This window comes from Vipera berus (genome assembly GCF_964194415.1).
Source record: "Vipera berus genome assembly, chromosome: 6".
In the NCBI taxonomy this organism is placed as follows: Eukaryota; Metazoa; Chordata; class Lepidosauria; order Squamata; family Viperidae; genus Vipera; species Vipera berus.
In genome coordinates, this window is record NC_138208.1 from 69613052 (window position 1) to 69635782 (window position 22731).

The following is a 22731-nucleotide window of genomic DNA, read 5'->3' on the forward strand; positions in this document are numbered from 1 at the left end:
AAAAAGAAAAATTAAATTCTAATACCTATCTCCACAGGCAATGTGCTCATGTGTTATGGGAGCCATAATTCAAAATACATTGAGAATGCCATTTTAATGGGCTTTCCCAGTGCCTTTTGAGATTTTTTTTTAAAAAATGTGTATAAATCCAACTTCCTCTTCCAAATTCATTTTGCCATTACACAATAGTAATAACTGTTAATAACTGTAAGTATTCTTTCAGTTTGCTGAAATGAAAGCTGGATTTCCACATATTCAACTATCCACCACACTGTAATCTAGGCTAGGGCACGTTCATGTTTATTACTATTTGCACTTCCCAACCTTTCAAAAGCAGTTTGAAAGCAGTTTGAAAGGAATGATTCAGAAACAAGGAGAGCAAGGAACAACAGCCATTTTTTTAGCTGCCATAACTACTACAGCAAATCCCCTCATCTCCACAACACACACACACACACACACACACACACACACACACACAAACAAATAATGAAAGGGGAAAAGAGGGAGAATGACAACATTTTCGTTAATTTCATCCCTACTTGGCCTGCCCAATTGAGGGGAAGATTCAAAACCATCCAGCCATTTTTCCTAGTACAAGACCTATCACAAAGTTGATACTCAAGAACTGGGAGGAAAGTTAAGATATGATTTTCCACCTATGAGAAAATGAGTAGTTTTCCAGTCTTTTCAGCTGAAAATCAGCTTCAGGGTGATTCCTCTGGCACCACAGCTGAATTGTGGTGGTTCCTGCTGAAAATGAACAATGGCATGGAAGCACAAGGCATGGACCACAACTAATGTGGTCGTTTCCCTAATGTCATGTGTTACACAAATCAAACCAATGATTATAATATGCTTGCTTATGGAATGAATAAAGAAATATCTTGCTTTCAGGATATCAGTATTTAGAGAGATTATTCAATTTATTTTTAAGTATAATGACTTGATCTGCAATTGTTGGTCTAAAATAAATAGTTTAGATTGCAGTTATTCCCTTGAAATTTCTGCTGCAATTCTTAGGTTAGATTTATTTAAATGAATGCAAAATGCATAGTAAAAGGCTTGTGTTTTTTTTTTAAAAAAACAGCATTTGTCTTTTAAAAATGATGGATAAAGAAATAAGACAGGAAACAGAAAAAGGTTGATCCACCTATATCAATCTGAAGATAACATCATCCTCATGGAGAATTAGTTAAACAGCAACAGTAAATAGAATTAAATGCCATGCTGAAAGTTATGACATTAATACCATATATAGACACACATATATATAAAAAATCAAATCCTACTTTCTCATTATTTATGTATGAAAAAGCTCTGAGTTCTATGGTACCACTGTATCTCCAGGGCATAAGAATAAAGTTTATTCTGAGGACTTCCGGTCTGCTCCGCAGCTGTGTTTTTCCATCGTAAACAGCGCCGATCAGCTGTTTAGATGGATTTGAAGCCCCCTCCTTGGGAGAAGAGGAGGGGGTGAGGCCCCAGGTAGGGGTTGAGCTCTCCGGGGCCGCCTGAACTGAGAGTTTGGGCGGCTGAAGGATTGAGCCCCCCCCCGAAGCCTGGGTTGCTCCGAGCTGCGCAGTGTCTCTGCTCCGTGATTTTTGGAGCAGAGCCAGGCGTTAACAACCACCCCTGCCAGAAGGAATACTTTTGAGTATAAAGATGCAGGCAGAGCGGTACAGGAGGTCAAGGTGGTGTGGACTTTTATTTTTACTCTCTAGCTCAACGGATTTTATAGCTTTAAAGTGAAAGTGCGCAATAAGTGAAAGTGACGAAAGATGGCGGCCAAAACTTCTAAAGCTCTTCGGAATGCGGGGTTTTCCCCGGTGCAACAGACCTCGTTGCAAGCTTTGCTTCCTCCTGTACCTCCTCCGGCGTTGACGCTTAAGGATTTACAAGATGCCCTTGAAAAGCATTCACAATTAATATCTGATATGATGGATGAAAAGTTGAAAAAGCTGGAGGAGAAGTTGGAGAAGAAGATGGAAGAGAGGTTTAGAGCAATGAGGGTAGACATGTTGTCTATGATTGAAAGTGTAGCTGAATGTGTGCAACAGCTGGATGCAAAAGTGGAGGATCTCAGTCAAAAGAACTCTATATTAGAAGCAAAGGTATTAGAGAATGAAAATATAAGGGATAAAGTGGACGGAGAATTGAGCCTCGCTCAGTATCATCAGATGCAGTATGCTATTAGAATTAGGGGCTTAAAGGAGAATTCTAAAGAAGATTTAAAGCAGCTGATCTCTGAAGCTTTGGAAGCGGTATTGGGCCAGCCAGCATCTGAAATTGAGGGAAGTATGGATAAAATTTTTCGTGTTAATTCATGGATTGCAAGACAGAGGAAGTTACCCAGAGATGTGGTGGTCTATTTTACAAAGAGAGTAATTAGAGATGAAGTCATTCAAGCTGCTTATGATACTAAATTGGTAGTTGCTGAGCAAGAAGTCTTGGTTTTAAAAGAGATTCCTCCAAAGATTTTACAGAGAAGGAAAGATTTTGCATTTCTTGTACAGGAACTTAAGAAATGTGATATTAAGTTCAGATGGGAGATTCCAGTTGGACTGGTGGTGATGCATGAAGGTAAAAGAAATCGTTTGGTTACTGTGGCCCAGGCACGTGATTTTTATAGCAATGTGTTAAAAGCAATCCCCCTACCACTTCTGGAAGCTGCAAAGGGATATGGTCAGGGAAAGCTTCAAGAAGTTGCAGATAGACAGACAGAGGAGAATGGTGCTGGAGGGGATCAAGTTACAGTCTCATCGGTTGCTGTAGGAGAGCAGAGGATGACGCGTGCCGCCCTAAGACGAGCGAGACGACAGCAAGAGCAAGAGCAAGACCAGCAGAAAGTTATGGAACCTCCAAAGCGTACTTACAGTGAAGCTGTGGGAGGGGCGCGGTCTAAAGAAGTTGAAGGGGTCATTTCAGATATGCTCCAAAAGCTTTGGAGTGTCAAGATTGGTGACTAAATTTCTAATTAGAATGTCAATGGATTGAATTCATCATAGAGGAGAAAGAAAGCTTTTTAATATTTAAATAATTTAAGACTGATGTTATCTGTTTGCAAGAAACGTATATTAGGGTTGTGGACTAAAAGTATTTGTACGCAAGCTTCTAATCAACAACAAGTTGATTTTTCTTAACTTACTATAAACAAAGGTTACCTAATTGGATTATAATTTTTTTAAATTTTTTATTTTATTCTTATTGGAGATTGGAATGGTGTTCTAGACGTATAGATGGATGATCTGGAACTGCGAGATATTTGGCGTGATATATGCAAGAACTATTTTTGATTATAGTTCAGTTTGGTTGGAGATTAATAAGGTTAATAGAGATAAGCGCTTTTGGTGCGTAATTGAGAATTTGTCTAGAGATTAGAGAAATGTGGGAGAATGTAAATAGTAGATGAAAGTTTTTTCTTTGAAATTAATATGAATAAGGATTGGGATTAAGAAATTTTATTTAGCATTTGAGTAAAATTCCTTTTCTGTTTTCTTCCTTGTTTTTCTTATCTGTAATATTATTACTGTTTGTAATCATCTTACATGAGCCAGAGGGTGATAGAATTAATAGTTTATTGTTGATAGCATATGGATGCTTATGTTTGTTTTTCGTTTTTATACCCTGTATTTAGCTCTGGGAAGTCGGGGGGGGAGGTGGGAATGGGGGAGAGGGATAGGGAGGGTTAGATGGGGTGGGGGAGGGGGGGATTAAAGTTAAAATGTATTGTAAAACTTTTTAAATAAAAAAAAGAATAAAGTTTATTCTGTGTTTAGCAGTAGTTAGAAAACAAAAGGCTGTTGTTGTTAGTTGCGAAGTCGTGTCCGACCCATCGCGACCCTATGGACAATGTTCCTCCATGCCTTCCTGTCCTCTACCGTCTTCTGGAGTCCATTTAAGCTCACGCCTACTGCTTCAGTGACTCCATCCAGCCACCTCATTCTCTGTCGTCCCCTTCTTCTATTGCCCTCAACCTTTCCCAGCATTAGGCTCTTCTCCAGTGAGTCCTTCCTTCTCATTAGGTGGCCAAAGTATTTGAGTTTTAGCTTCAGGATCTGGCCTTCTAAAGAGCAGTCAGGGTTGATCTCCTCTAGGACTGACCGGTTTGATCGCCTCGCAGTCCAAGGGACTCGCAGGAGTCTTCTCCAGCACCATAGTTCAAAGGCCTCAATTCTTTGGCGCTCAGCCTTTCTTATGGTCCAGCTTTCACTGCCATACATTGCAACTGGGAAGACCATAGCCTTGACTATATGCACTTTTGTTGACAGGGTGATGTCTCTGCTTTTTAGTGTGCTGTCTAGATTTGCCATGTCTTTCCTCCCAAGGAGCAAGCGTCTTTTAATTTCTTGGCTACAGTCCCCATCTGCAGTGATCTTGGAGCCCAGGAAAATAAAATCTGTCACTACCTCCATTTCTTCCCCATCTATTTGCCAGGAATTGAGAGGGCCAGATGCCATGATCTTGGTTTTCTTAATGTTTAGTTTCAACCCAAGTTTTGCACTCTCCTTCTTCACTCGCAACAAGAGGCTCTTTAGTTCCTCTTCACTTTCTGCCATTAGAGTGGTATCATCTGCATATCTTAGGTTGTTGATGTTTCTTCCGGCAATCTTAATTCCAACTTTTGATTCATCTAGCCCTGCCTTTCTCATGATGTGCTCCGCATATAAGTTAAATAGGCAAGGCGACAGTACACAGCCTTGCCGGACTCATTTCCCAATTTTGAACCAATCAGTGGTTCTGTGTCCAGTTCTCACTGTTGCTTCTTGGCCTGCATATATGTTTCTCAAGAGACAAATAAGATGGTCTGGTATGCCCATCTCTTTAAGGACTTGCCACAGTTTGTTATGAGAAACTATTAAATATTTGTATTCTACCCATTGCTGTATAATACTTAAAGTCAACGTTGGTAATTACAACAAATACCAACACAGAATAAGAAAATAAACCAATCAGTTAAAAGGGCAAACATTATGTTGGCATTAAAATCATATTTGTTCATTCATTCATTCATTCATTCATTCATTCATTCATTCATTCAACTAAATGACTCCGAGCAGCTTACAATTCTAAAATTATAAAACAATTAAAATCATTTAAAAGTAAAAACATGCGATAAATAAATAAATACAAACAGCAGCCAAAATAATTAATCAAATATTTTTGATTATATTTAAATTAAATTTATAGTTTAAACTGTAGTCTATCTTGGTGCAAATAGATCTATACAGATTTCATTTTTCTTTAGAAATGTTATATTACAAGTAAGTTGGGAACAACTACATATAAGGTGTGCTCTAGTCTAGTAAGTTATAAAAAATAATGACAAATTAGCAGGTATTTAAAGAATGTGTTTCCCTGCTCAAATTGTAACCATAACAACACATCTATGATATTCTGAAGGGTATCTGTACCTTCCAAACATAGCCTTTTGGAGCTGCAAAAGGATGCAATGGGATGTTTCTGCAAACGTCCCAATGGCTGGGCAGAACCCTGATTCCATTGGTTATGGATCTGATATTCCATGCTGAGTTTGCATTTGCATTGCCCCCAAATAGCTCATTCCCTTATCTTCTGAAAGAGGAATGCTTACCTTTGGCACATTGTGGTCCATATTTATTGGCATCTGCACAAAATTGACACTGCGAGCCTTCAAATCCACTCTTGCAAATACAAGTGCCGTTTCCTTTCATCCCATCCAAACACTGCATTTTGGGGGGGGGAATGCAAGTTTGAATATGGCTATTAAGTGATGTTAGAAGTCATTGATCTAGAGGAGATAGAGCTGACAGTTCCTGCTATATTCATCAGAAAGATGTTTCACTGATTGGAACTTATCAAGGAATGGATCCCATTTTCTAGCTACAAATGAAATATATCCTGAGAATGCCATTTGCGTGCTATAATCATCATCATCACCACCACCACCACCACCACCATCATCATCATCAAGCTGGAAGGGACCTTGGAAGTCTTCTAGTCCAACCCCCTGCTCAGGCAGGAAACCCTATACCATTTCAGACAAATGGCTGTCCAGTCTCTTCTTAAAAACTTCCAGTGTTGGAGCATTCACAGTGGTTGTTCCACTGATTAATTGTTCTAACTGTCAGGAAATCTCTCCTTAGTTCTAGGTTGCTTCTCTCTTTGATTAGCTTCCACCCATTGCTTCTTGTCTTGCCCTCACATGCTTTGGAGAATAGCTTAACTCCCTCTTTGTGGTAATCCCTGAGATATTGGAACACTGCTATCAAGTCACCCCTAGTCCTTCTCTTCATTAAACTAGACATGCCCAATTGCATCAACTGTTCTTTATATGTTTTAGCCTCCAGTCCTCTGATCATCTTTGTTGCTCTTCTCTGTACTCTTTCCCTGTACTCTTATTTACCTGGCCATTTCCAGAGCAGGGGTTCAAAAAGCCACCAGGACACTGATTGCATTCAGAGCCAAAGAAACCTTTGCAACATTCAGGCTCCTGTGAAAGAAGTGTGGACGAATTTAATAATTGTAAAAACTTTAATTCAAAAATATTTATTCCCATGCTGCCTCTGACCCCCCTTTTTGATCACTAGAATGTGTACATTGTTGCAAAAGATTGCTGAATCGCATCTCTGCTAATTAATTGACAGCAGAGCTGAAAGTGATTGAATTAAATAAAAACAGCAAACAGGGAAAATCCTTTACATAAACTTCCTGAGCTATCCAATTTAACCCTCACATCAAAAATGGAGGTTTGCAAACACAGTAGAAGTTAATTAAAATATTTTCCCCAATTTTCATCTCATGCTTAAGGTGGTATGCGAATATAGTTTCCTCATCAGACAAAGAAGACGAATGGCAATAGTTTCCACCCCCCCAAGAGCATTTTTGTAAATTGAGTCAATTGAGTCATGTTTAAAATTTAGAAAGGCCACAAAGAGGGAGAATTTCTTTTTATGAGTGTGCTATTGTACAAGATGGTAGACTCCCCCAAAATGTTGTCTATTGTTGACCTCCATTCTCTGAACCTTGCCTGCTCATCTTGGATTATATCCTCTCTCTCTCTAACTAGCCTCGGAGCTTGTGATTTACATGTTTAGCATGTAAATTTGCTAATGACATTCAAAAGGTTGATAGACCTGTAATTGGATGGACCATTCTTACTGCCCTTTTTATAAATTGGGAATATTATTACCAGCCCCCAATCTTTTGGAGTATAACCAGTCTGATCAATAATATAAACAGAGATACTAGCAGTGACTCCCATCACTTGTAATTCTTTTTAAATATTTTGGACAAAACACAATCAGTACCTATGAACCTTAAGGCGGTGTTTCTGAACCTTGGCAACTTTAAGCTGAGTGGACTTCAACTGCCAGAATTCCTTGGTCATTCTGGGAGTTGTAGTCCACTTGTCTTAAAGTTGACAAGGTTGAAAAACACTGCCTTATGGGATTCAATCAATCACGTTACATCTTGTACAGAGACTGTGAGAAAGTGAAGATTTAAAGTCTTTCGCACCTTGATTTTCATCTCTTACCTTTATTGTCACATTACAGTACTGAGCACACCCATGTTTCAGCACGAATGAATCTTGGTAGATGCATTTTCTGTTTAACGCTTTCTGGAGTATTAAAAAAGAAAACATAAATATTCTTAACCATGAGGGGTAATCAGTGATATACTGTAAGGCAACTAGTGGAGTTCTGCTAGAAAAAAACTCATATTCATAAAATGTTGGTTGGTTTTATTATTTCTCCTGCGATATGAGGTGTAATAAATTTTATTGGAATGCGTGAAAATGTCAAGATCTTATCTATTATCCAATTATTAATTGTATAGTTGATGCTTTTACTTACAACAGGTAATGAATTTTCTGGACAACGGTTTTTACGGAGTGTACATTTTCCACAAGTTCCCTGAAATGAGACAATTCATTTTAGGAAAGTTGGACTGACAGGTGTGATGAAGGCTGTTCACTGAGTAAGGTCAATAAAGCCAAGATGGCGAACATGACAATGTAATTAAACTTTTAATGTTTTTTCATGTGATAGACGTTAAAATGGCTGGAGCTTCAATTATACTTTCATGGCTACCATCTTGATTTTGTAAAAAATCATATTCTGCTAATCAATTCCTAAATCAATGCAATAACAAGCCAATATTTTACCAATAGGAGAGAATATATGTAGCTTAAGGTTGAATTATGGAGTTCTAGGTATCCTTAGAGTTTGGTTATTTGCTTGCAGACATTTCATTACCCGAATAGCAAACAACCAAACTCAAAGAGCTCCTAGGATTACACCATCCTATGTTTTCAAAGAGACATGACCTTGGCAGGTAAATTTGCTTGCATTTGTTAGCATGGAATGGAAATCCTGGCAGAGGAACTTCAGGTAAAAAGTAGACTTGCTGAATATATCTGACATGCTAATGTGCTGAAAATATTTCTAGTATGGCTATATTACTTTTATCATTCTCATCTGTTCCTCTACCTCTACTATTGTTTTGTATGTACACTGAGAACTTATGCATCAGAGACAAATTCCTTGTGTGTCTAATCACACTTGGCCAATAAAGCTATTCTATTCTATTCTATTCTATTCTATTCTATTCTATTCTATTCTATTCTATTCTATTCTATTCTATTCTATTCTATTCTATTCTATTCTATTCTATTCTATTCTATTCTATTCTATTCTATTCCATTCCATTCCATTCCATTCCACTCCACTCCACTCCACTCCACTCCACTCCACTCTACTCTATTCTATTCTTCTTAATATTTATGATGTTACTGATATTCTGATACTTATAGCTACTGCTTTATATGTTTCTATGCTTCTGTGGGAATGTGTATATATGCACATAGATACAAAATGCAATCTCTCTCTCTCTCTTTTCAATTTTAAAATTTATAAAATATATTTAATATTGTACATTCCTTGGATATGCGTGGTATGATGAACAGTCTAGAAACATTTGAAATGAGTATACAAGCAGAGTAAATATTATTTAATTAATTAGGAGAAGGAAGGCAAAAAAGGAAATAAATATTGACTGGAAACTATTTTGAACTTTACAAGACAGAAGAACCTTACCATCTTAAGTTCAGATTTTTCTTTATCGCATCTTTGGGGCAAAATTGGAATTATTGAAGGAGGTATAAGTACACCAGAAAGAATATAAATTCTGCCATTTTTTGCAGCAATGTCAGCTTCTTCTATTTTCTTTCCATTGACCAACAATTGCCCCTGCATAAATTATTACCATAAATTGAGATTATTATCTTTTGAAATTACTGAACTTCATTTCAGAATGTTTCTGTTATTTTATGCCATTGTCTATTATTCTTAATGCTTACTCTTCACAAACAAAGACTTTGCAGTCCAAAATATTTTACTGAATTTACAGAATTATTTAGTTATATTTAATTAATTATATAAACAAAATTATTAAATAAGAATTGAATTTTCATGGATTTACATTTTCAGTGAAGTTAAAAAAGATCAACTGTCGAGCCATAGTCCTGATATGTCCTATAGAGATTAGGCTGGCAACCTTCAGCTGTAAGAAACAAATAAAAATGTAATTTATTTACTATACTAAATAAAGATTATAATAGGAGTTACTCTTTTGTCATGGATTATAGTCAGTAGTAGTATCTTTATCCATGGAAATGCTGCACCTATTTTTCCCCAGCAGCAATCATTATTGCAAACTCCCTCTTTTGTGATAGTTGGACATTAACACTCATAATTGTGGAAACATCACATATTTTAGCAGTGGGAAAGTTCATTGCAAAGTTTAATAAACTCTTGGACTTATTCACAATTAAACTGTTCATTTGTTGTGGATATAGTTTATACTTCACAAAGCTGCGATATCTAACAACTGTAATAACATTATTGAGCCATGATCAAGGAATCCGTCATCACTGACATATTGATGACTCATCAGTATATTGGAGAGGAGAAAGAAGAATTGCTGAAGATCTTCCATCTCTGTTCCATCAATTGAAGCCTAACAGGTCAAAGATCAGTTAAGATGTTATGTATGAGGGAATTTTTAAAATGGTAAATCATATTTGTTATATCTGGGAGAAAAGAGAAGTTTGGAACTGTGCACAAGATATAAGGATTGATTTCTGTTCTTGCATCCTTTAGATTTGTTTCAGGACTAGGGAATAATAATACCACTTAAACACGATAAAAATTAACAAAGTAATCAACAATCAATTGCAAAAGGCAGCTTTATCTAGAACACTTTACATCCTGTGATGATACCTTTAACACCATCAAACAACAACTTCTCCCTATCCCAGGTCCTTGGGAAGGAGTTGATAGGTGGACAAAAATGCCAAATCCAGTCTGAATATCTGGCTGAGTAATGACATCGTCAGACTAGAGTCTTGGACTTTAAGAGAGCTAATTTCAATAAACCTAGAGAGAGCTTGGGAAGGTTTCCACGGATAAGAATCCTCAAGGGGAAAACAACCCAAGAAGCTTGGGAAACTTTGAAAAATGAGATTATAAAAACCCAATCTAGCATAATACCAATGAAGAAGACAAATAATAACTACCATGGCTACATAAAGAATTATCTGATAAATTGAAAGACAATTTGCCTGAGCCTGAAAAGATGAAGAGAGGAAAGCTAAGTCTCAAAATGAACTAAGGTTTGTGACAAAAGTCAAAAATAACAACAACAAAAAGCTTCTTTCAATATGTAACAAACAAGAAAAAAGTCAAGGAAATGATTGGTCCATTAATGAGAGAAAGTGGCAAGAAGGTGACAAGAAGGAAAAAGCAGAACTGTTTATCTCATTTTTTGCATCCATCTTTACACAAAAGGAAATAGACAAGAAAATGGTAAGTGAGCACCTGTCCACCCTAGATGAGTTCAAATCATCAGGACCAGATGGATTACACTCCAAGGTTCTGAAGGAACTACTGGCAAATGTGATCTCAGAACCACTGTACTATATCTTTCAAAGATCCTGGAGCACTGGGGAACTACCAGAGGATTGGAAAAGAGCTGATGTAGTTCCCATATTCAAAAAAGGACAAAAAAAATAGATTCAGGAAACTAGAGACCTATCAGCCTGACCTCAATATCTGGGAAAATTCTGGAAAAGATAATCAGGCAATGAATCAGTGAACATCTAGAGGCAAACATGGGTTTGCCAAACAAGTCATAACCAAAGCCAACATGGGTTTGTCAAAAACAGATCATGCCAGATGAATCTTACTGCATTCTTTGACCAAGTGACAAAATTAGTGGACCAGAGGAATACTGTGTTTACAATTTACTTGGATTTCAGTAAGGCATTTGATAAAGTAGACCACAACCTACTACTTGATAATATAGACCGCATCACCACCAGATCGATTTGTAACTGGCTGACCAACTGCACTCAATGGAACTGCATCTACATGGAGGAAAGTATGCAGTGGGGTACTTCAAGGGTCTGTTTTAGGCCCAGTACTTTTCAACATCTTCATCAGTGATTTCGATGATGGGAACTCTATCAAATTTGCATACAACACAAAGCTGGCAGGACTAGCTAACACTCCAGAAGATAGGCTTAAGATACAGAAGGATCTTGACAGACTTGAACATTGGGCGCTATCTAACAAAATGAAATTCAGTGGTGAAAAAAGTAAGGTTCTACATTTAGGCAAGAAAAACCAAATGCATATGTATAGTATAGGTGGTACTTGCTCAATAGTAGTAACTGTGAGAGGGATCTTGGAGTCTGAGTGGACAATCACTTAAATATGAGCCAGCAGTGTGCTGCAGCTGCCAAAAAAGCCAACACAGTGCTAGGCTGCATTAACAGAGGGATAGAATCAAGATCACATGAAGTGTTAATACCACTTTATAACACCTTGGTAAGGCCACACTTGGAATACTGCATCCAATTTTGGTCACCACCATGTAAAAAAGATGTTGAGATTTTGGAAAGAGTAGAGAGAAGAGCAACAAAGATGATTAGGGGACTGGAGGCTAAAACATATAAAGAATGGTTGCTGGAATTGGATATGTCTAGTTTAATGAAAAGAAAGTCTAGGGGTGACATGATAGCAGTGTTCCAATATCTCAGGGATTGCCACAAAGAAGAGGGAGTTAAGCTATTCTCCAAAGCATGTGAAGGCAGGACAAGAAGCAATGGGTGGAAGCTAATCAAAGAGAGAAGCAACCTAGAACTAAGGAGAGATTTCCTGACAGTTAGAACAATTAATCAGTGGAACAACTTGCCTCCAGAAGTTGTTAAAGCTCCAACACTGGAAGTTTTTAAGAAGAGACTGGACAACCATTGTCTGAAATGGTATAGAGTAGGGGTGTCAAACTGCTGGCCCATGGCCCGGACACGTCATGCAGAAGCCGTGCCCACCCCATTGCCGGCAATGGCAAAACAGTCCTGATATGTCGCGCAACGTCACGTGATGTTGCAAGTTTGACATATCTGGTATACAGTTTCCTGCCTGAGCAGGGGTTGGACTAGAAGACTTCCAAGGTCCCTTCCAACTTGTTAATTCTGTTCTTTCCTAACTGAAAATGAATTGAGTAGAGGATATGTTTTCACACTTACCTGTGTGTCAGAAACTATGTGGTACTGAATCAGTTCACGACGTTTTCGTGAACCCTGCATAAATTTAAAAAAAAATATTTATCAAAATATAGACTTGTACAGAGAAGCTTGAGTTAAGTGGGCTGTCAGGAAACACACTGCAATAGTGTTTGTTTCTATAAAAGTCACAATGCTGACATGTGATTGATATGATACTGGCAGTTTTCTATAGTACTTTCCTTTCCCTTCTCTTCCTTCTTCTTACTTTATTATTTGGGTGTCACTGCTGTTCTACTGGAATAGACCAGATTCTAGTTTAAGATTATAAGATATTATCAAGCAGTATATTATAGGTCAAGCAAACAATGTCTCTGTGTAGTGAGACATAGACCACACATGGCTACATTCACAGAGTAAAATTATACAGCTTTTGGCCTTAGATCAACCCATTTATTTATGAAGTTCATCACATTATTACAAGCAAGATTCACCAGTGGTAAAAAAAAGTCATACATAGACCAAACATGCCATACAAATGATCAGTTGTACTACTGGATTATTTGAATGGCAACTCCAAAATTTTATATATTAAAAGTAAAGTTTAAATTAGCCCATAAATCCCATTGAAAACCAGTTGTATGAGACAGGTTAGAAACTAATATAGATCATGGATTCTAGCCCCAGTTTACGCACAAAACCAATTGGGTGACCTTGGGCCAGTCACTCTCTCTCATTCCTAGGAAAGAAGCAATTGGAAACCACTTCTGAAATCTTGCTAAAATAAACTGCAGGAACTAATCCAGATAGTCACCAGAAGTTAACACTGATTTAAAAACATTCTTAAAAATCCTTCACTACAACATAAATGCAAAATTTAAAGACATACCTCATTTGTTGACAAATAATCCAGAGTGCCTTCTTTCAAGTTTTCCAAAGCATCATTGGGTGGAATGAAAACTGTATTAGGGCCAGGATGTTTGTTCAACATTGTCTCAAGGAAAGTGTTCTGTTTCAAAAGAAGGGGGAGGGGGGGAATTGCACAATAGTATCAACGCATGATTTTAAAAGGATTGCCTATTTTGTTTGTTTATTATTTTGGGCTGTACCTTACCTCTACCATGGATCTAAACATGGAGAACCTTGGTTTGTCTTGAAGCATTGCCATTACAGATTTCTAAAAAACAAAACAAAGCCAGATTTGAATATTGAATAGGTGGAGGGTTTTTTTGTCTCCTCCTTAACTTAACATTATCTCTTTTGAAAAGTGTGTAAACTTCCAGGGAAAAAAAAAGCTAAGAAGGAAACCCCAGAATACATCCCCTCTAGCCACCAACACTCAGATAAGCAGGGATTAGCCCCACACAAGCAGAAAACAAAATCCTAATCAAGGAATTACCAAGGAGAAAAACACATGCCCGATACTGACAGGACAAGCTATTGTATATAAACAAGGAGCAAACCCCACACTCGCTAACACTGATGAAGTAACCTAGTTGGGTAAGGAAATGACTGCAAGCAAACAGCCAAGCAACCAAACAAGCTCAGAGAGCACCAAGGATTTTATAAGCTATTTGATACAAGAATTCAGAAGTGAAGATAGACCATGATGCCTTGGTAGGAAATCTACTTTGTATGCAAAAGTTCTAGTATTCAGCTGTTGTGTTCTCTTGGAAGGAATGAAACATTCCTAGTACTAACAATAAACTTGGAATTCTACAAGTTCAAATCCAACGCATTTGGAGACTTTCAGAACGGAGAAGGCAGGCTTACTTTATGTATAATTAAAACAATGCATTAAAAAGTATCATTCTTCTTCTTTAAACTAGGTACACTCTTGTTTTCTTAAATTGTCACAATGTATATTTAATCCCATTCAGAATTATAATTTGAAATACCTTGCATTTTATTTTTGACCTCACCTCTTTGTCACTTTTAAAAGCAGGTTCCACGTTGTCCAAGGCTGTGTCGATAATATGAATAATTCCATTTGAAGCAGCAAGATTCCCTTGTAAGATTTTACCTTTCTTCTTACCTCCTTGTATTCTAATTGTTAGCATATTTTTCTAAAGTGGCACAGAAGACAAATATAAAATAACACATCTGTATCAAATATAGTATTTATAAACTATCTAAAATGCATATATTAATATAGTTATTTAAAATTTATGTTATTCATCATTTTGTTGCATTCAGAATTTTCATTCTGCCTGAAATGTAGCATATCAAATGTAATGTCTGCAATTGTATACCGCTTGCAGTACATAGATAAACCATTCAAAGAGCCTTTAATAGAAAATAATTTTATTTTGAATAAAATAGTTTATTTTGCTTGATCTTTGCCTTGGATTGCAATGGTTGCTCATAGGAGGTAAGGATGGGGAAAGGGAGAGTCAACTGATTAGGACATGGAGGCAGTAAAGATCCAGATCACTATTCCTTTTTGGGGTAATCACACAAGAGTGGAGAAAAGAAGTCACTTGTTTGGATTGCAGTGGGAGACAGAAGGTGACACTCTAGACATGTCATGAGCCTGTGGATGGGGATAGGAAAACTCTTAACTCATTGCATTTCATGATGGTATTATCTACCCTGAGCACCCAGGGATATACCAGGCTGCTATAGGTCAATCATGAATGTATTGTAACAATATTATATTTACTTCAATCAAATTTGTGGCTCTCAGACATAGTATACATAGTATATCTATGTATAGTGCATCCCTACAAGTAGTCCTCAATTTACAACCATTCATTTAACAAATGTTCAAAGTTAAAAGGCATGGGAAAAAAGTGACTTACAACTGGTTCTTGCACTTATGACCATTCAGCATCCCCAGTCAAATGGTCAAGATTTGGGCACATGGCAACTAATGTATTTATGACAATTGGGACACCCTGGGCTCAGGTGATGGCCATTTGCAAAGTCAATAGGGGAAGCTGGATTTGTTTAATGATGGTGTGATTCATTTAAGAATTGTAGTGATTCACTTAACAACTGTGACAAAAATCTTTGCAAAATTAATCACTTAATAACTGCCTTGTTTAATAATGGAGGTTCTGATCCCAGGTGTGGTTGTAAGTTGAGACTACCTGTATTAAGTCTATATATCTATACGTTGTCTGTCTGTCTGTCTGTCTGTCTGTCTGTCTGTCTGTCTATCTATCTATCTATCTATCTATCTATCTATCTATCTATCTATCTATCTATCTATCTATCTATTATCTATCTATCTATCTATCTATCTATCTATCTATCTATCTATCTAGTTAGCTATCTTATCTATCTATCTTAATATATTAGATAAATAGCCTGTTTCTAAAACAACCACAATGAAGTGCAATAAAAACATTAACTAAAAAAATAATTAATTTTAAAAACAATTTGAATTATGCTGAATTAAGCTAATAGAATAATGCTCAAAACATTAAAAATTATTCAAGGATCAATTAAAATTATATCTAACCATTTCATCGTTGAATATATCTGCTGGCTTGCCTGTCAAAGTATAGACTGTTCTTGTGACATTCTGCTCAGTCAGGCTGAGTTGTCCAGCAAAAATATGAAGCTTCACAAAATATTGTGCGCTGTCTCTATCAGAAAGAAGTTCTTTAATCTGGAAGGTTAACCAAAGAATCAAAAAGATTACAATTTGAATCTTTTATTTTTTTTAATCACAGTGAATGCTCAGTAATGTAGAGAAGAAGTAACCATAAAGATTGCCTTTGGTGAACTTGCAATTTCAAGCATGAAAAGAGGGACAAAATGTAATTTCAGTACTTCAATGAAGCACTTCATGAAGGGGGAAAAACAGTAAAATATATTAAAAAGATAACACATTACATACTGGCTAGAGATTACTAGCAAAATGAGAAAGCTAAAAATTTCAAGATGACTGTCAAAATTCTAGTCCAAAATGGAACTGGGTGCATACACACTTAGTGGAGTAAGTACTGCTCAGTTCTAAAGTCATAAAATTGAAACAAATATCAGATTTCATATGGGTTGAGATGAAAAATACTATGCATGGTTTGCAATGTTTTTAAGAAGAGACTGGACAGCCATTTGTCTGAAATGGTATAGGGTTTCCTGCCTGAGCAGGGGGTTGGACTAGATGACCTCCAAGGTCCCTTCCAACTTTATTATTATTATTATTATTATTATTATTATTATTATTATTATTATTATTATTATTATTATTATTATTATTATTATTATCATCATCATCATCATCATCATCATCATCATCATCATCATCATCATCATCAATGATATACCCCTAATTGGTACTTAGAAATAGGAATTGTGATAATGCATGTTATACTTCCAGGGAAAAAAGCACACATATATTTCTTGTTAGAAAGGGGTATTTTGTACAGCTGTCCATGCTTCCATCATGATTTGGATGAAGTGATTCAGATCTTATGTAGGCATAACAGTTAAAATAGCCCATCATTTTTCAATTTTTTTGTGTGACTCTGAAAGAAAGATGCAGTTGTTTCAAGCAATTGGTTTATGGACCATTTAAAGGAGTTGACACAATCCATTTTTATAACAATCGCTTTTTCCCCCAGGATTGTATGAAAACCTGAAAAAAAGGTTGTTTCTGTATATCTGGATCGCATCACTTTTGAAGACTTAAACAAGTAAAGTACCATACCATTTTAAAATAATCCATTTACTTACATTAATTCCACTGAAACCCTTATTTGTTGGAACAAGAACTGTAAATGGTCCCATACTAATCAGTGGCCATTCATAGGCACTTTCTGAAAAGGGGAAAAAAAGAGAGAAACAGGAGAGAAAGTTTTAACTATTGTATGTTTTGTGGGCATTTAGATTTATTTCTGGGGAATCCAAGGCTGATTTCTTAATTTTCTTTCCTATCAACCAGGAAAATTTAACTGAGTCATCTTTAAGGGAGGTGGGTGGCAAAAACTTTTAACAAATAAATGAAATCAAATCAAAATACAATTCAAAATAATGCTGCTGATGGGTTGATAGGAAATAGAATAGAATAGTGAGTTTCCTGATGACTTTTCTGGATCTGGGTTTAACTGTTCCAACAGCAACAATGTTCTCATACTTGCAGAATTCAAGGTTTATGAACAATTATCAAATTATGCACCGAGACTCTTATTTGTAGAGTGCAAGAAGGCTTTTTAACAAAATACTTAAGACATTTAATTAAACGACCATAGTTGTAGAGAATTGGATATTATAATAATAGATTTGTGCAAATACAAAAACTAATTATAGGGACTGATCCCTTACTATCTCCAGTTATCAGTTTCCTTTACTGTTCTCATCTATCCTGTTTTCTTCATGAGCTGGCATACCTTTTATTTCCATTTTCCATTTCCCTACTGCCTGAGAACTAGTGAAATATCCTCTTATACTTCAGTGAGTTACAGGAGGTTCCTGTCTGAACTGTTTCTGAATGCTAGTTTTGTTTCTCTAAAATGCTGTAAGTGTTTTAAAATGCTTCAACCCCTAGGCCTAGGCCAGGGGTAGGCAACCTCGGCTCTTTTATGACTCGTGGACTTCAACTTCCAGAATTCCTGAGTCAGCTATGCTGACTCAGGAATTCTGGGAGTTGAAGTTCACGAGTCATAAAAGAGCCAAGGTTGCCTACCCCTGCCCTAGGCCTAGGCCAGGGGTAGGCAACCTCGGCTCTTTTATGACTCATGGACTCCCAGAATTCCTGAGCCAGCCTAGGCAATGATTCTTGCATATTTCTGTCAAGATCACCCTGATAGGTATGCTGAATAGAACTGTATTTTTATCGTATGTTTTTATGTTTTTACTATAAACTTATTTTAAATTTAAAAAAACAGAGACCGCTAGGTCTTTACCTAGAAATAGTGATAGTTTCAGTCACCTCTCTAAGCCAGAATCTTTCAAAAATTATTCCAAATATATTTTTAACATAAGGGAAGGCAGGAAATTACTAAACAATTGTGTTTAATATTAATTTAATCCATCATTTAATTGGCATGCATATGATGTTTTGAAAGATAAGTATATTATTTAATTGTGAATTTATGTAAATCTTAATTAAGTAAAACAAAAGAGCTCTTCAGGCCTTGTATTTGATGGATAATACAGGTATATAGATAAAATCATACAGGTAAAGAAGCAATTCAGCACACAGGTTTAACATTTATGTTGTCCAAGGATTGAAGTTCCTTAGGAAAGGAATAATTTGTTTGAAATTTTCCAATGGCTTTAGCCCTCCTCTGACCTTATTACTAAGGTTACTAAAATTTAACATGATAGTGTAACTCTCAATATACTGTACATATATATATATCAAAGCTAACATTCAAAGAATATTACTCTGTTTACCATACATGTATATGTGGATTTTATAGCCCTTAAAAATGCTAAGAAAAAATCTTGCTGTAAAGTGCTGAAAAAATGTTTCTGGTTTAAGAGAGTCAGTTTGTTGTACAGGGATGAAAGCATCAGGCTCAAACTAGGGGACTATGAGTCTCAGGTACCAAGCCAGCTGGATGACCTTGGGCCAGTCACTCTCTTGCAGCCCCATGAAGGAAGCAATGGCAAAGCTCTTCTGGAAAACCTGACCTGGAAAACTGGAGGGACTTGTCAGGCAGTCACCAAGAGTCATCACTGACTCAAAGGTAGACAGACAGACACAAACATATAAAGCTATATTTAAGGAGATTTTAGCATTCATCTAAATTTATTTAAATCTAGGCTTCTGATAAGTAGCAACATATTTCAATTTTTCTTTGTCTTTCTAAATTACATCAATTTTATTTACCCACCAAAAAGTTCTGTAGCAGATATCAGATTTCCTTGCCAATATCCTCCAGGTTCGGTGTTCAACTCTCTAATTTGATCCATGATGTTTCCATAGCATAAAAATCCATCACCTACGTAGCCTTTTTGACATGTGCACCTGTGTAAAAGTGATAAACTATTACACACTGTTATTCAGCCTAAGAACCCACCTTATTACTGTATTACAAAAGGTGCAATTAAGCAGTGCAAAGTAACAATATTGTAAACCACTTTGTGACATGATTGCATTGGAAATGCAAGAAAATACATTTCTAAATAGCTGTAATTGCTTTCTTAGACTAGCGGCTAGCCCAAGAAATTGTATAGAAGGAATTACTAAATATGCAAATAACATTTTCTACTCTCCTTTTAGTATTTAACATGCGATTTAATCTGCCTTTAGATGAAACATGACTTAGAACAACAATCATGGAACTGATGAAAGAGATCTTTTGACCTTGGTTAGTATACAATAGTAAGCATTTTGATCTCTCACCAGTATTATTTCCCCAACCCGTCATTTTTTCAAACTTTCTGATTAGCTCACATTCCCTCTAAAATATCAGAAGATGCAGTACTTACAGGGTTTGCCCTGGTGCAGTCATTGTACATACTGCATTTTTATGACAGGGATCGTTGGTTGCACAGATATCTTTCATACTGCATCCTTGACCAGGTACAAAGTTCCTGAAATGTTCTTTGCATTCACAGTGAGACTTAATGTAAAAGAAATACAAATTAATTTTCTTTAAAACCGAGGTTTCCTCATTTACTCCTCAGTCTTTTTTTTTACTTTTTTACTTTTTCCATTTCATTATCCATATAAACTTGCAAACTCTGAAGGACTGAGATATTATTTTGTGCAGTAATGCTATATTAAACAGTAATATTTGGTTTATAAATGTCTTATTTTCACATTATGTGTTATCATAGAAAATCTTTATACTTAATAAGGAATACATTTCTACTTAGATTATACACTTTTTCCAATTTCTCTGAAATTAATTTATTTTTTTGAAATCCTATTTGTTTCAAGTCAGTATCTGTTTCATTGATTATAGAAAGGCCTTTGAGTGCTTTAATCATGTCAAGCTGTGCACAGGAAGTGCACCGAAAATTGGGAATCCCAGAACATCTCCTTGTCCCCATGAGAGGCTTATATACAGATTAGGAAGCCACAGTATAGACAGAATATGGCAAAACAGACTGGCTCCAGATTGACAAAGCAGTGCAAAGAGGAGGCATTCGCTCCCCTTATTTATTCAACCTATGTGCTAAGTGTGCTGTGTATTAAGGGAAGCTGCACTGGAAGAGGATGAGTATGGTTTTAAAATTGGAGGAAAAAATATCAATGAACTGCACTATGTTAATACGCTGAGCTTGTCGATCAGAAGGTCGGCAGTTTGGCGGGTTGAATCCCGAGTGCTGCGTAACAGAGTGAGCGCCTGTTACTCGTCCCAGCTTCTGCCAACCTAGCAGTTCGAAAGCACGTAAAAATGCAAGTAGAAAAATAGGGACCACTACGGTGGGAAGGTAACAGCGTTCCGTGCGCCTTTGGTGTCTAGTCATGCCGGCCACATGACCACAGAGACATCCTCGGACAAGTGCTGGCTCTTCAGCTTTGAAACGGAGATGAGCACCGGCCCCTAGAGTTGGAAACAACTAGCACACATGTGCAGGGGAACCTTTACCTTTTACCTTAATAACTGAAAATGCAAAGAATCTGCACAGTTTGCAAAGAATCTAATGATCAAAGAATTCAGTGGAAAAAAATGGGACTAAATTTAAAGAAGGCCAAATTAATGACAATAGGTAGAACAACCAGCTTCTACCTTTTAGGTTTAATCATCAATTGTAAAGGAACAAATAATCAAGAAGTATGCCATAGACTAGCATTAGGTAGAGCAGTCCTGAAGGCTTTGGGAAAGATATTCAAATGCTCTGATATGTCTATACCTACAAAGATCAGAAATGTGCAAGTCATGGTAGTCCCTGTGACTAAGGTTGGACTTTGAAGAAACAAGATAGAAAAAGTATCAATGCCGTTGAACTTTGATGTTGGAGAAGACTGCAGAGAATAGCCAAGAAAAGAAACTGATGAATCATTCAACAAATCAACTCAGAATTGTCACTCGAAGGAAGTGTGTAGTGGGTTGCCCCAGGGCTCTGTTCTGGGCCCAGTGCTCTTCAACATCTTCATCAACGATTTGGATGAGGGGATAGATGGGGACCTCATCAAATTTGCAGACGACACCAAGCTGTCAGGAATAGCCAATACTCCAGAAGATAGGCTTAAAATACAGGAGGATCTGGACAGACTCGAACACTGGACGCTATCTAACAAAATGAAATTCAATGGTGAAAAAAGTAAGGTTCTACATTTAGGCAGGAAAAATCAAATGCACAGGTATAGTATAGGTGGTACCTTGCTCAATAGTAGTAACTGTGAGAGGGATCTCGGAGTCCTAGTAGACAATCACTTCAATATGAGCCAGCAGTGTGCTGCAGCTGCCAAAAAAGCCAACACAGTGCTAGGCTGCATTAACAGAGGGATAGAATCAAGATCGCGTGAAGTACTAATACCACTTTACAATGCTTTGGTAAGGCCACACCTGGAATACTGCATCCAGTTTTGGTCACCATGATGTAAAAAAGATGTCGAGACTCTAGAAAGGGTACAGAGAAGAGCAACAAAGATGATTAGGGGGCTGGAGGCTAAAACATATAGGGAACGGTTGCTGGAATTGGGTATGTGTAGTTTAATGAAGAGAAGGGTGAGGGGTGACATGATAGTAGTGTTCCAATATCTCAGGGACTGCCACAAAGAAGAGGGACTCAAGCTATTCTCCAAAGCACCTGAAAGCAGGACAAGAAGCAATGGATGGAAACTAGTCAAGGAGAGAAGCAACCTAGAACTAAGGAGAAACTTCCTGACAGTTAGAACAATTAACCAGTGGAACAACCTGCCTCCAGAAGTGGTGAATGCTCCAACACTGGAAGTTTTTAAGAAGAGACTGGACAGCCATTTGCCTGAAATGGTATAGGGTTTCCTGCCTGAGCAGGGGATTGGACTAGATGACCTCCAAGGTCCCTTCCAACTTCTTCTTCTTCTTCTTCTTCTTCTTCTTCTTCTTCTTCTTCTTCTTCTTCTTCTTCTTCTTCTTCTTCTTCTTCTTCTTCTTCTTCTTCTTCTTATTATTATTATTATTATTATTATTATTATTATTATTATTATTATTATTATTATTATTATTATTATTATTATTATTATTATTATTATTATTAAATACCAGGCTCAAATTATTCTATTTTGAACACCTTATGTGAAGATTTAGCTCTCTGGATTGGGCTCTAAGGCTGGCAAAATTGGAAAGAAA

General features: G+C 36.8%; 1 protein-coding gene across 1 annotated transcript in view; it reads right to left on the reverse strand.

Moving 5' to 3' along the window:
* Nucleotides 1-22731, reverse strand: part of STAB2 (stabilin 2) — a gene marked incomplete at its 5' end in the record, with an annotated part of 101173 nt that overhangs the window by 60399 nt on the left and 18043 nt on the right. Inside the window, 14 exons of the mRNA XM_081330651.1 lie at nt 5594-5705; nt 6386-6472; nt 7517-7600; nt 7836-7895; nt 9078-9230; nt 9463-9543; nt 12572-12625; nt 13437-13556; nt 13662-13724; nt 14470-14613; nt 16014-16163; nt 17234-17316; nt 19339-19472; nt 19937-20070. Coding sequence (XP_081186777.1) covers nt 5594-5705; nt 6386-6472; nt 7517-7600; nt 7836-7895; nt 9078-9230; nt 9463-9543; nt 12572-12625; nt 13437-13556; nt 13662-13724; nt 14470-14613; nt 16014-16163; nt 17234-17316; nt 19339-19472; nt 19937-20070 — 1459 coding nt within the window. The remainder of the gene's footprint in view (nt 1-5593; nt 5706-6385; nt 6473-7516; nt 7601-7835; nt 7896-9077; nt 9231-9462; nt 9544-12571; nt 12626-13436; nt 13557-13661; nt 13725-14469; nt 14614-16013; nt 16164-17233; nt 17317-19338; nt 19473-19936; nt 20071-22731) is intronic.